This window comes from Sceloporus occidentalis, unplaced genomic scaffold (genome assembly GCF_023333645.1).
Source record: "Sceloporus occidentalis isolate IW3139 unplaced genomic scaffold, rSceOcc1.0.p SCAF_67, whole genome shotgun sequence".
NCBI classification, from domain to species: Eukaryota; Metazoa; Chordata; class Lepidosauria; order Squamata; family Phrynosomatidae; genus Sceloporus; species Sceloporus occidentalis.
The window spans coordinates 4,498,318-4,513,324 of record NW_028317047.1 but is presented as its reverse complement, the minus strand read 5'-3'; the positions used below and the strand labels follow the sequence as shown (position 1 = coordinate 4,513,324).

Here is a 15,007-nt window from a genome sequence, read left to right as displayed (position 1 = left end):
AGAAGAAATGACTATATACAATGCTAGATTTTATGCTCAGCAAGAAAAATATATTCCCACGGGTCCCCCACTTTAACAATACTTACACTCCATGATGTTTTCCGAATGTCAACATGTCATATATTTATTTTCCTATTTCGCTCTCACCTTAGTGAGCTGCTTCTAATTTTGTTGTCACATATAAAAAATAGGTAACATCTGCAGACTGGGCACAATAAACTTCTTGCCATGTTTGGAGAAAAATCACTAGAGTTGTGTACCATTTTTGCAATGAATGAAGGAACTGCCAACTTAAAAAACAAAAATGTTCCAAATGTTTTGTTGATTGGATTGCTGGTAAAAAGCCAGGGAGACTTGTGTTGTTTCCAAAGACCATGGATTATCCCCAGAAATGCTTCCCTGCATATATAAAATGGTGTGCTTTGCAGACTGTGATATATTGTGATTAAGTACTTTAAGTGGCCCTTAACCTTTACAGTGTTGCATGACATCAGGTTTTACTCATTCAGAATTTCCTCGGCCCCGTTGTGTCAAAACATACCTTATTATATATGAGACTTTAGATGTACAATGGATCTTCCTTGGATTTCTCCCTGCGTTTGTGTACTATTTTGTCATTTCGGTTGTATTTAAAAAGTATATCTTTTTTTTTTATCAAACATTATTTATTGTAGTTTCAATAAAGGCTCCTAAATCACTTTGATTGAATTAACCCCTTAAGGATAATGGGCGGTCCCCAAACCCATTGAAAACAATGCATTTTGAGCCCGTACATGTACAGGCTTCGTCATTAAGGGGTTAAACACCGGTGCCGTAACCCCAAATTTCTGTTGATGGTGCATCACGTGCATACCCATCTACCTTTAAGGTGTCCAAATGGGGACATTTATCCTTAGAGGAGAGGAAGCCCTGCCAGGTGGCCTAGTAATAAGGCAGCCCAAGATGCGTCATTTAATAGGCTCGACGTGCATTATCCAGTCCTCTCCAAAACACCTTTGCAGAAAGGAAAGAAAATAAAAGCCCACGGAAAGGAGCTAGCCAGGATCTAAATGCTGCCTTGTTACTCTAGGTACCCAGGTGAATACATGTGGAATTGCAAGTAAAAAAAATTGGATAGTAGCCCTAAATGTTTAAATCAAAGTGATTGCTCCTGCTGTCTCTATATATTTGTCAGCGCATAGCTTTATGTAGAGGTCCCTCTCATTAATAATGTGAAAATATCCCCAATATGGAGTATACATAAAGACACAAAAATGTGCAATAAAACTAAATAAAAATTATATGACTTTATTGTTCAAATGTAAGCCAGCCATAAGCTTCTTACTGGATTAATGTGAAAATCAGTAAGAAAACAAGATAATTCTTGGTAAATCATAAAAGTTCATCAGAATTCAGCCAATTTCATGTCATTCAGAATTATAAAAACAATATATCTTTTTTAATCAGACCCATATCAATTTACACAGAATTATGTTATATAAATTAAAATGACATCCAGTACTTCTGTCTGTTACCACTACTGTTTCACCTGGATACTATCCAAAATTTCCCTTATAACCAAAGTTATGTAAGTTATGTACCAAAGTACATAAAGCTGTCATAACTTTGCTGAAATACTAGACAGGAAAATACTTGCTGTTGGATAGAGCCTGTTTACCACAAAAGTTGGCTAATTTATAGGCTAATTACCACCTGCTCTTCTACTTAACCAAACGGCAGTTGAGGGACTATCTTTTACTGCATTGAGAAGTCATGAAAAGCTGAAAATGTTCCTGAGCGTGATATTAGCTACTGGAAGTCAATGCCTTGTGATATACACATGGTTGGAATACAGTTTCTCACAATATTTTTAGTGTTTTCGTGAAGAAGTTGTGCCAAGCCGAAAAAATTGCTTCAAATATGTTAAAGGAAGTATCTGGAGGTCTGTTATGCTTTCAGTAAGAACTCCATTGGAACGTAACTGGCGCTAAAAAAAAAGTCTTCCAAGCTAATTGTAGGAAGCATGATAGTTTTTTCATCTTTGCTGTAATCTGCACAGAAACCCCAATTCAAATCCATTATTATTATATTTTCCTATTGTTTACCAACAGTTTTTTAAAGCATTCTAGGGTTCAGTTTACTCATTGATGTCGATACTATACAGAAAAATAAAATTAGAATATTCTGTTTTTTCCCCTTGTAAAACACCTCATCTGCAGAACTATGTCTTATTATTCTTTGAAATAATACATTTCATCTTACCAGCCATGGATCTAATAAAATCCTAAAAAAATATCCTCTCTTGCTAAAATACATTCTCTCTATCCATCATTTAAATTAACAAAATTATTATTATTTATTATTATTTATTGTTTTATATAGCGCCATCAAATTCCGTAGCGCTGTGCATTGGGTAGACAGGACATAACAAGTAGTATGTAACATAACAAATTGACTAACAGGGACAACAGGTGATTAATAACTAAAATAAAGACACTTCCATATTGCACTCTATAGTTCATGTAATTGATGGATACTCTTATTGAACCTCTCTGTTAAATATGTTCTATTTTATAAGTTTGGCATCTTTCAAATAAAAGTCAACATGCATTTATTTTAATTATTATAAATACATAGAATGCCCTGCTTTTATATAGCGCATAATATTGAATTTGTGGAGGATCTGAATATTAATAATGGAGTATCCAGGTTAGTCACTCTGCTGATCTTCATGACTTTGTGTTGATGTGATATCCTTTTATGGTAGTCAGTTTTTACCAACATTGCTGATTTTTTTAAACCAAGACACCAAGTCATTACATTTTCAGATGTTTCCCACTGTGTAAGTTTAGGTTCTTGGTTTTATCTTTTAATGTCATGTACTTAATAAAATTAATCTCAAGGAGAACCCATAAAGGTACAGTTGAGTTGAAGAGAAAGATAAGTTTCCACTTCAGCTCTCTTTCCAGACTGTCAGCTTGGCATGACCCTGCATTAAGGTCAGCGGCAATCAAATGACATGTGTGTGGCGTTGCTGGATACATACATCCTTACAGTTTTTCAGCACATGTCTATATAACCCAGCTGGCATCCCACACAACTGGTAATAATGGTACTTGAGAGGTGCCTTGGTGCACTGCCCTGTAAGACGTTTCCCTGATGTGTTGTCATTGTCTGCTATCCAGTTATCTGCGAAAATGCTTTATTATTTTACTTTTGAGCAATACGTGATCACACTGGATCGTCAATTGGCTACAACCTCTGCACAACTCTTAACAGGGTTAATAATGTCATAAATACAGTGAATAACACAATAATTCTTTTCAAAATACATGTTTTACTTAGATGCCACTGTTCTGGTTTTCTCTGGACCTACTGCTCCCTGTTAGCCTTGAAATGCAAATATTCAGTGTGGTTCCATCAATATGTTAGACACAAACTGAGTCACTATTATTATTATTATTACACATTTCAACAAGAGAAGGTTATTCCTTAACTAACACCCATTAAGAACACCCATACAGCATTAAAATGTATTGTAATGTTATTACATCATGGCTATAATGGATTACAGCTATCTATAATACACATGGAAACATACATGACATAAACTGTTTCTCATGGCCTTGGCTGCGTTTATTTGTTCGTAGACAGAATGGAGACTATCACTGGCCCTTTCTACTCTCTTAAAACTATCATGTTTATAGAGCACATAGCATTCTCAGAGGAGTAAACATCAGTCAGCCTTACAGTCAGCCTTATTTAGACTAGGGTTGTCCCAAAAGTGCTGGGGTTTATTGTGATAAAGTTTGTAGGTGTCATCGTAATTTATTTTAGGTCAAATCTGGGCTAGGCCTCACAGATGGAACCTATCTTGTGAAGAAATATGTCATATCCCTGTTAAAACAATACGTTGCATATAATAATAATATTAAATGAAGAAATAAACGCAAGAACATTTTGTAGATTGTACAAAGCAGCCACTGTGTTCATATAGATAAATGCTTCATGGGTTTCCTAAGCAAATCAGAGAAAGGTTTTGATTAGGCACTATTTCCATTCCAAAATGGAGTGCATCCTGGTGGGAAATCGAGGCCCACGCTCAGCTTTCTGGGATTCAATGGGTTAACTCTGCAATTCATCAACATCTGGTCTTTCTCAGCTTTTCCTTTGTGATTCGCACCTCATTTTTCACCAATGCAATCAAAGTTCAATGTTGATTCATGACAGCTTTATGAGGGTTTTCTTTTTGCTGAGACTCCATGTATTACCATTTAGGTAGTTGTGGAAATACTGCTAGTTTTGGTAGAGGTTCAAGCTCTTCTAAATTAGTGACATTAGAAGCTTGTCATGTGTTTCTTGTTATCTGCCATAGGTTAGTTACCGGGCTTTTGTTAACATATAAGTCAGCTCTTGTATACTCTATGATGTAATGCCACACAGTCTAAGATAAAACACAATGTTTTAAAACAGTATAACACGTGATACAACTCTCATTTCATGTTTAGGAGTCAAAAGGGAACAGAGCTGATTTAAAAAATACCTCTGCTGAACTTGGCTTTTTTGTAGGCAAGATAAGAAAATACATTGCTCGAAGAACTCAACATTTGGCAGTTTAGAATAACTATAATTTAATAATCAGAGGGTTTTCTCTTGAAGCAATGCAATTTTTTCTACCAAACTAAATAACTTTATTTTTACATTTTAGCCAGAAATAAAATTATATGTTATCATATTACTCATATGAACATGTTGCCATAACATTAATTGACCATAACATACCATGACCTCTTGTAATCCCCTGGGAAGATTGTATAATATTAAAAGGTTGATATTAAGTTAAGTTTTGTAACTAAAATTATTTGCAGGAGCCAGTAGCTTGCTTTTGACATTGATAAATAAGTAAAAATGTTTGGTTATTGTAACCTATGGTTTAAAGTGGAGTACAACTTGTCTTCAAATGCAGAGGAGGTCATTCTAAGAGAAATTTGGGAATAGACAATATTTTTTTCTTACTTCGCCTATTTTATTCTAGGGAGGCAGGACACAGTGCATAAAAGAAGTCTGCCCGATCCTGTCATGCCCCCAACAACTCAGCCATATACCCACTGGACAGTGTTGCCCTAAGTGTGTAGGTGAGTGAACATATTACATGATAAAATACAAGCCTGGGATGATATTCTAAAATAAATTAAGGAAATACCTCACTGTTTGTGTATTTAAAAAAAATCAGTGTAATAATACTTTCAAATTCATCTGATTCATTCTATCTGTTTCTCTCAATATCAGAAATACCAAAACATTATTTCAATTGTATTTTTATTGTAGTGTCTAAAGTAAGTTATGTTTTCAAATATATTGTGCGGTTTTTGCTCAAGATCATAAAGTGCAGAGGCGCCGACGCACAACATTAACACAATTGTTTGACTGCTTATTAATTAGCAAATTCCTAAAATACTGGATTTCATCCCCAGAGTACCAAATTTGACACCCCTGATGTAATGGAATTAACGAGCCTTGTCATAAGTATTAAACCATGCATGTATTTATATTGGAGCCTTACGGGTAATGGTGGTGTCATATATTACAAATCAAAACTAGAGGAAATGGGCATTAATTTTAATGTCATAGAGGATGAAAAGACGCTTTAGGGTCTTTACTGCACAGAAGGATTCCAAAGCATTTCAAAAGTTGTGGGCGCTCTTAGCCAGCCCTGTTTCTCTTCCAATATGCATTGAAGGATAAAACATTGGCAATTTTTACGTTGGTACTTGTTTGGTTTTATATTCTGAAAAATGTGGCATGAAGTTAAGTTGCTGCATAGTTTAAAGGGACACTCCATCCTTCACATGCACTTTAACACGTATAATAGCCGCATGGTACCTTTACATTTTTGATTGCTCCATTTTGCAAATGCATGAGGGGGGGGTCAACAGAACACACACTAAAAACCCAGCACATGATGTACTTGCCTCCAGTAAGCTCCAGAGCTGTTTCTGGTGAACGCTGCTTGCAGGGGTCTATTTAAACAGACGAGCGTTCCATCAGTGCTTCCCTGCCACTGATTGACAACGTCAAGCAACCAATCAGTCGCAAGAAATGTCAGAAATAGCTGCAAACTTACCTTTTTCCTCTTGGAAGAATGCATATTTACATATTTAGAAAGTACTGGCAGAGTACATTAATATGCATTCTTCTATAGTCTATAATTAGGCTGTCCCTTTAATATTAAATAACAATTATAGTTCTCCTATAGAGTATTGATCAATCCCAATTATTCAGGGGTCGGTGTTTGCTTCACTATCCCTGCATTTGTGATGTCACACAGCTTAGATCACAACCACAGACAAATTAACCCACACACAGCTGTATCTGGCCAGTGGAACAACTTAAAGAAGGCAGTGGGTTTCAACAAAATATGACATGACTGCTCCTTTAAAATAACATTACTACTTTCTGGTGCATAAAATGTTAAATCTGACTGATAACTTAGTCACCTTTGCTATATAGATAATGGTTCTAGAATATTAGATATTATTCTATTGCCAGGCTGTACTGTATTTGACTTAAGTTCAGGATTACAATGTTATTGCTCAACAAGCCCAAAACTTTGCTGTCTACGACTCAATGTCAACCACCCTTGCCAGAAAGAATAAACAGTTCTCTTGTGATATGACCTTTGTAAATATTGAGAGCATTTGTGTGTGTTTTATGAACTTTTTTCCTCCTGTTTCAATGTTTGGTATGTAATTTACAACATGTTAGGAAATATAAACAAAACATATTATTGACACATAACTACATTCTTCAGAATTTTGGAATTCTTTCCAAATTTAAAAGGACAGGGGTAATGACACTGAACACTAAGGTGGCAGACCTTCCACTTCTCTTCCATTTTTATGTTTACACATAAAAAATAAGTAATCAAAAAAACTATAGGGAGAATTAATCTGTCAACTGTAGAACGTGCAAAACTACCAGTGAGGACTGGTTTTATTGACAGTAGTATTTGCAGTATAATCTATCATTTTTCTGCCACAATAGTGTTCACTTTTTGATAGGGAAAAAAAACCAAAAACATTTTCTTAATATATCTTTCTGACAGAGATATAAAAGTCCAACTATGATGGAACTACTACTAATAAATTAGCAAATAATTAAATGGTGATCATGGTAGATAAAGTTCAACCTATTAGAGTGCCTGTTGAGTGCCTCTGCTTTATGTAATGCAGGTTTGTTAGTATCTGGTTATGTATAAACTCATAGAGGTTGGTCTTCAAATTATAAATTAAGATTGTCTAGGTCAGTGACATTTGCAGCGGTCAGTTTGCAACTTTTTGGATTATATATGGCCCTCTCCCTGCATGTACAGTATTTGCTAGATTATAAAACGACCCTGAATATAAGACGACCCTATAGGAAAAAAGTTTTACCAGTAAATGTTACTTCATGTAAGCTATTTTTTTTAATAAAAGCTATGATTGAGAAAAATATTTTGGTTTTATTTCCTTCTATTTTCCAACCTGCCCCCTCAGTTATGCACATCTGCCCCAGAAATGCCTTATACCCCCTATATGCCACTGTGACCCATGATATGCCTTTTAACCCTCTAAATGCCACTGTGCCCCCTGATATGCCTTTTGACCCCCTATGTGCCACTCTGCCTCCAGAAATGCCTTATACCCCTATATGCCAATCTGGCATTAAGGGGGTTAAAAGGCATATTATGGGGCAGAGTGGCATATAGGGAGGTTTAGGGCATTTCAGGAGGCAGAGTGGCATTAAGGGGGTTAAAAGGCATTTCATGCATAAATGCCTTATGCCCTCCATTTAACACTCCTTCCCCCTCCCTCTTCCAAACTTACCGGTGCTTCTGACTCCCCTGTCATGCAGCCGGGGCAGCGTGTAGAACTTACGCTGCAGCCGGAAGGAGGTGTAGCAGGGGTTGTCTGCGTCCATCGCGCAGACCTTCCCCGCCTGTCAGAGAGAATTCCCCGCGCCGGTGCAGGGAACTCTGATCTCTGACACCCGGGGAAGGTCTGCGCGATGGACGCAGACAACCCCTGCTACACCTCCTTCCAGCTGCAGCGTAAATTGTCTATGCGAATCGCGTAGACATGTACACGCTGCCCCGGCTACACACCGGGGACTCAGAAGCGCCGGTAAATGGGGCGGGGGGGGGACAGGAGGATCCAGCTGCGGGGATCTGGATCTTAGTCGTCTCATAGTCAGACCTATTTGAGGTCTGATTATAAGACAACCCCGATTATAAGACGAGGTGTATTTTTCAGAAAAACCTCGTTTTATAATCGAGCAAATACGGTCAATAAAACTACTATTAACCATTACTATTAGGGTATATGCAATGTATTCATTATGCAGTGTATTAAATACTGTATTCAGTATATTATTCTTCTAACCAATTTACAAAAAAGTCACAATATTTTCCTATGAGGAACATTAATTATATGAGTAAAGTTTTGTATATACTCTTGCAATATCATTTAGATTATGGGGAAACGTAAAATACTAACTTTCGAAGGATCTTAAGGATCCTCATTATACATTTAAGTGTGAGGTTACACAAGGGAAGATTTTTGCTTTACTATAAATAAAATATAATGTCAAGAAGGTAAATTCACGTATTAGTTTTTTATGACTACTATTACCTAAGAAACCAAAGGCCTTTATGGGTTTTTTTCTACATGCTACAGTAATACAAATCATAATCAAGGGTTGAACCACTTACAAAAAGTTTAGGTTTTAGAGGTTCTATAACATACATCACGACACATATTCAACCATTATTAAAGTGTTAACAGCCTTGTCTTTTTATTTCTTACATAGAATCTTGATGGTCTAGCTTTCTTTAAAATAATGCTTACAATCCAGATCATTAAAAAACATTTAAATGGGAATAACCATGGAATAAAAATATGTTTTAACTTCATAAAATACAGTGATGTATACAGTAACATAGGGTATTTTTTTCTTTAATAAATGTCATTAAAGATGGCATAAATCTGCCATTGTTGTAGGTCGTGATGTTTTGGGTGACTTTCCCTCCTCAAACGCCATACAGTAAGCTTGCGAGCAGGGCTATATCTTCCTAATGTATTGGTTTATCTTTTCTCGTCTTGTCATACCCCTTGAATATATGTATTGTATGAAGCGCTGCGTAAATTGTTGGCGCTATATAAATAAAAAAATAATAATAATATTAAGACCGATAAGGCTGTCTGCTGGATACACAGCCACATGCTACATTATTAGCATTATACATTATATTTAATAATTCTGAAGTATTCCAATGACTACTAAAAGCACTAAGGTCATATAGTACATGGTCACCTCTTGTGGGCCCAGATTAGCTGTGGTATGGTTAAAAAAAACATCTGTTTTGACTTGTGTGAACATAGTGTGTGACTGGAAATAGCAACTTTTACAATGATAACTTTTGTTGTTGAGATGTATTATCCTTGCACAAAGAGTGCCTTTGTGTTTTGGCATCTTGCATCTTGAATTTATATTCCAGTATCTGGGCACTGTTTATTCTGTGTTAATCATTCCCGCAATCAGCTGAGATTGTAATAATCACTTTGCCACATGTTTTACAAGCATATATTATGATACATGAAAACAATGAAAATAGATGTGACGTGCAAGTCTGCACCACAGACTTCAAGACTTAGAGGCCGAAGATGAAGGGGTGAGGGGAGAAATATTTTTGTGTGAATATGAAGGGGTGTGTACTAAGGGAAGAGTATGAAGAGGATGGGGAAATAATGCAGGGTGGGTATGGAAATAATGCATGGTGGGTATGGAAATGATGAGAAGTTACGTTAGGGGGCATGAAGATGGAGGTGGGTGATTGTGATGCCATTCTAAAGCATAAACCCATTCGTGCTCACACCCACTCTAACACCTTACACATACATGCGCACACACACACTCTTACAACATACATATGTAATTTCAGATATTGCATTTATATTTTATTACAATAAAACATGGCAAAACAAAAGGGAATATTGGTCACAATTGCTAGCAGTGGCCAGAACAAATGAAACTCTCTCACTACGCAAACCCTACCTAACTGTATTTGTAAATTGGGTAAACAACATTGGGTAATTAAACTAGATGGATTTGACAATGATTGAGTGACTTATTTGTGTACACATATTGCTTGAGACTAAATAGTAAGACTTTTTATATAGACAGGTATTATATACTGAGAGAAAAAGAGTTCCAAATAAGCCCTTCTATTATAAAATATATTACTTTATTATACAAAAATATAAAAACACATACAGCATTCAAACGTTGGACAGGAAAGTCTCTTGGAAAAAAATCCGAGCATGTGGAGATATATAAAGTGACCTATGTGCATATTTACAAAAGTATAAATAAGAATAAGGTGCTAACAATTCAATTACTCACTATGGAGTGCACCTGTATCTATTATAACATGTTGTACCTTTGCAAAATCACAAACATACATGGATAATCCGATAATCATTATAAATCAAAATATGTCAAGTGCTCTAGTCCATTTAATAAATATGACCTCCACCCCTACGCCGTTTCGGTTCTCCTTTCTCAAGGGGTCGCTGTATATATGCATACCTGGGAACTCTCTGGGTTTGACTCGGAGATTGCCGGGTGAAGCACCGCTTCACCGGTTCTCCAGGTCAAGACCCGAATCCTCCGGGTCTCGGGAGCGGGGTCTTGACATGCCCCGATCCCTGCCCATTTTCCCTTTAAAAGAGGGTGTTTCCCGCTGCCGTCAGCGGGAACGCCCCCAACATCAGTGGGACTGCCCCCGACATCAGTGAAAACTGACATCAGGGGGACCTCCCACCGACGTCACGGGACCGCCTGCTGACGTTAGTGGGCAATCCTGGCCGCGTCCCGCAAGGGAAGTCTCTGGGTAGCCGGAGACCAGAAGTTCCCAGGCATGGGTATATGATTTATGAGAATGGCTGAAACCATGCATTTCTATGCAAGTTTGTTTTAGATCTAGGCAGAACAAAGTTGAGTGTATTACAAAAATTTGAATGCAAAGTATGAAATGTACAGTACACAGCAACACTGACTAAAGTTGTTTTTTTATTTAACATTATTTAAATATATGAACGGAAGTGTTAAAATAGAATGACCCTATTTACAGATATAGAAACATTAAGCTAAACTAGTGCTTTTTTATTGGCCATTAGTCTGGCTCATGTCTGAATAAAAACCCTTTTTGAAATGTAGATTCATCACATTTCCATACATCTATTTCAATCTACAAGTATTTTCTTTTATTATTTGACTAATAAATGTTTATTCAGAAATCCAAAAATATTTTATATGTCTATATTTTTTCTGTTTTTAGTAATAAAGTATAGCGTTGCCCCATTTATTTTTTTATTGCCTTATTTTAGGCCAAAGGAAAGTTTTTAACCTGCTTTCAGGAAGCTGTCTTTTTCGCAGTGATGTCTATGACAATAATTCCAGAGTTATGGATGATGCCTGCTCTACATGCACCTGCAGGGTAAGTATAGTACTTATGCACTTTACCTTTTTCCTATGTACAATGTATTCTTTGTTTTCTGTTGGCACTTTGTGTTTGTGCTGTAAATGTTATTATTGCAGGGCCCCTTTGCACTTGGGAAGGGGTATGTAGGGCTGTCGCATGTGCCTAAGGGAGGTCCTGTTGGTACCACAACAATATAATAATAATTTCTCTATAAACTACAGAAAATGTGTTTGGAAAATGTGTTTTTTAAATATATTTTGTTCATGTCCTAAAAATGTATTAAACCTTTATATAACTGTATATCACCGAAAATTCTTATTTAGAAATAAATAATATTTATAACATGAATATATAAAAAAATATATCCATGTCTCCAAACAGGATTCCACTGTAGTTTGTAAGAAGAAATGCTCTCCAGCTGGGTCATGCAATAGTGGGAAAGAGCATTGCTGCGATGAGTGTGTCTCCTACGTGCCAGCAGAAGAAATCAAAATCTGCAAGTCTGGAAACAAGATATTCAGGGTATAATGGATATGGAACAAATAAATAGTACATTCCATTTGTTCATCTTAAAATCTGTGATATAATCTGGGGGTATGTTGGGGTAAATGTATTGTTTAAAGATCTGGCTACATATTCTTGATACAGAATATGTCTACCTACAAAATATCTGAACAATAATAGAATAATATTAATGTATTAGTAGTAGTAGTAGTAGTAGTAGTAGTAGTAGAAGTAGTAGTTATTAATATTAATATCAGTGTCATACTTCCTAGGGTCGTAGTAAGTTCCACCATTCATACTCGATGCAAACATTACTTGTGAAATAGTGCTTTACCTTAAAGTGGACAAAATGCCAACCCTCTCAAGATGGGGGGGTGTATGGCATGATATTTTATTATTGTTTGCCTCTTTAAGGGATGATTTTGAAAATAATGCTTGTGCATAACCAATAAGAATGGAACTTTTACTACTGAGATTTAATTTCAACACAAAATCTTTTAGGTTTTAAGCAACCCTTTTGTGAAACAAATATCTCAGTCATAACATTGCAATTTAAGTTAAGAAATGATACAGCCGCTTTTGGGAAAACAATGTGTTTCTTTCTCCAGTAGTCTAATGTATGACTGGGGTCCCTTAGTAGCAAAACCCCAGCTGATTGCTGCATCTTGACTTTTTTTTTCTCCAGGATGGGGAGATGTGGTCTTCTGTCAACTGCACCATCTGTTCATGTGTGAAAGGCAAAACTGAGTGTCGCAAGAAACAATGTATTCCAGTGAACAGCTGCCCACATGTGAGTATTTAAGTCTCATTTATTTATTTAACAAAATCAAACTGTAAGCACCATGGTTTAACTATTCAGTTTGCGTCTTTTAGTCTGTTCTATTGAAGAGTTCCTTTTGGAGACCCACCTAGCCCTCTCTTTTTACCTTGTGGATGTTTGAAAATCACAGAGCTCCATTTACTTGAACATACATTTTACATTAATAGTTATCATAAATATGTTTTAATTGGCTATGATGTCACTTAAAAATCTAGTTCAATTGTGCCTTAAAACAGGGCCTCTTCCATTTAAAATATTGGAAGTTATATTTTTTATTTTTCTGGACACAGCTCTCTCCTTTAAATCCTACGTCTCTGGCTGTACACTTACTTTCTCGAGTGCTTGTTTGTCTCCCCTGCTGCTTTCGATCGGTATGCTTCAGGACTGACACATCTGCCAGATTAAGATTCTTATCCCATCACTCTTTCTCTGCTACCCTGTTACGCCAACTCCTGAACTGGCTCGCAGTAACCTCCGTGATAAATGTCAAACTTCTGACCCTTACCTACTGTGCCTCAAACATCACTGTAGCCCCTACATTTCTGCCGTTACGTCCTAATATTCTCCTCACTGAGCCCTTCAACAACTTGCTTAGCTCCTCAACCTTTATCACTTTTTCCCACTCGCATATTCAGGACTTCACCAATGCTGTACCTGTTTTCTTGAATTCCCCACTTTGTTCTGTCAGACTCACATTATCCTTGCTTGTGAAATCCTGACCCAAGTACAAGGGAAGACTAACAATGGCAAATATAATTCACATCCATGATACTGTCTGGAGCTTTCCAATCCCAGGCTAAATAGTGCTATAAATTGGAGAAGGGAAAAGCAGTAATCCTATTGAGCAGACAATGCCTTCTAATGCACTGTGTGTGTGTGTGTATAGACATATATATATGTGTGTATATATATTTATATATATATATTTTTTTATAAAATTTATGGAGAAGCCCCTTTATAATAATGTTGCCCCAGGGCCTCAACTAACCTTGATCCTCCCCTGCCCAAGTAGTCCCTTACCCACCCTCAACATCCTAATAAGATTGTAAACTCACAAGAGCAGGACCCTGAAGAATTGATTCATTGCTCTCTGGAAGATTGCCATAATCTCTGTAGACCTTTACTTCATAAAAGTACAACAGTACCTCACTGAAAACATGATGTTTCAGTGAAGGTAAAGGTAAAGTTGTTTTTAATGATGATGCAAATAAATAAGTACTATCGATATTTAACCCCTTAATGACAAAGCCCGTACATGTACAGGCTCAAAATGCATTGTTTTCAATGGGTTTAGGGACCGCCCATTGTCCTTAAGAGGTTAAGTAATATTTTAGCCACACTGTAGTTACATTACACAAAATGATTTACGAAAGTCATTCAGGCATTAATATGCATAAAATGCATATATGCATAATATTGCCATAATCTCTGTAGACCTTTACTTCATAAAAGTACAACAGTACCTCACTGAAAACATGATGTTTCAGTGAAGGTAAAGGTAAAGTTGTTTTTAATGATGATGCAAATAAATAAGTACTATCGATATTTAACCCCTTAATGACAAAGCCCGTACATGTACAGGCTCAAAATGCATTGTTTTCAATGGGTTTAGGGACCGCCCATTGTCCTTAAGAGGTTAAGTAATATTTTAGCCACACTGTAGTTACATTACACAAAATGATTTACGAAAGTCATTCAGGCATTAATATGCATAATATAATACAGGCATCAAAAGAGGAAAAAAAAAAGAGAAAAAAAAAAGACTTTGCATTTGCACTTCTGATGCAAAATTCTAACAAAAAAAGTTCTTGTTCATCCCTATCAGCTTTCTCAGAGCAAATTACATTAGGCTGCTGCCTGGCAAATAAGTCACAACTAATTTAGAACAGGCAGCACTTTAGATAAAATAAATAGACTGATATTTAAAAGTAAATAAATAAAAGTCACAGATACAGTACTGGACACATTAAGTTACTCAGCTGGGTTTAATAAATCATTTTTGCAATGATAGTAGTAGCAGCGTATTAACCACTTTACTTACTAATTAAATATAGACTCATTATTGGCATTTATACAGGGTTTCTCAGACATCTTGTCATACTATCATTTAAAATGTCAACGTGATCTCAAAAGCATATATATATATATATATATATATATATATATATATATAATCCATAGAT

General features: G+C 36.2%; 1 protein-coding gene across 1 annotated transcript in view; it reads left to right on the top strand.

Moving 5' to 3' along the window:
* Window positions 1-15,007, top strand: part of LOC149286668 (BMP-binding endothelial regulator protein-like) — a 121,403-nt gene that overhangs the window by 62,564 nt on the left and 43,832 nt on the right. Inside the window, exons 7-10 of the mRNA XM_089493848.1 lie at window positions 5,015-5,114; window positions 11,406-11,515; window positions 11,882-12,022; window positions 12,690-12,794. Coding sequence (XP_089349974.1) covers window positions 5,015-5,114; window positions 11,406-11,515; window positions 11,882-12,022; window positions 12,690-12,794 — 456 coding nt within the window. The remainder of the gene's footprint in view (window positions 1-5,014; window positions 5,115-11,405; window positions 11,516-11,881; window positions 12,023-12,689; window positions 12,795-15,007) is intronic.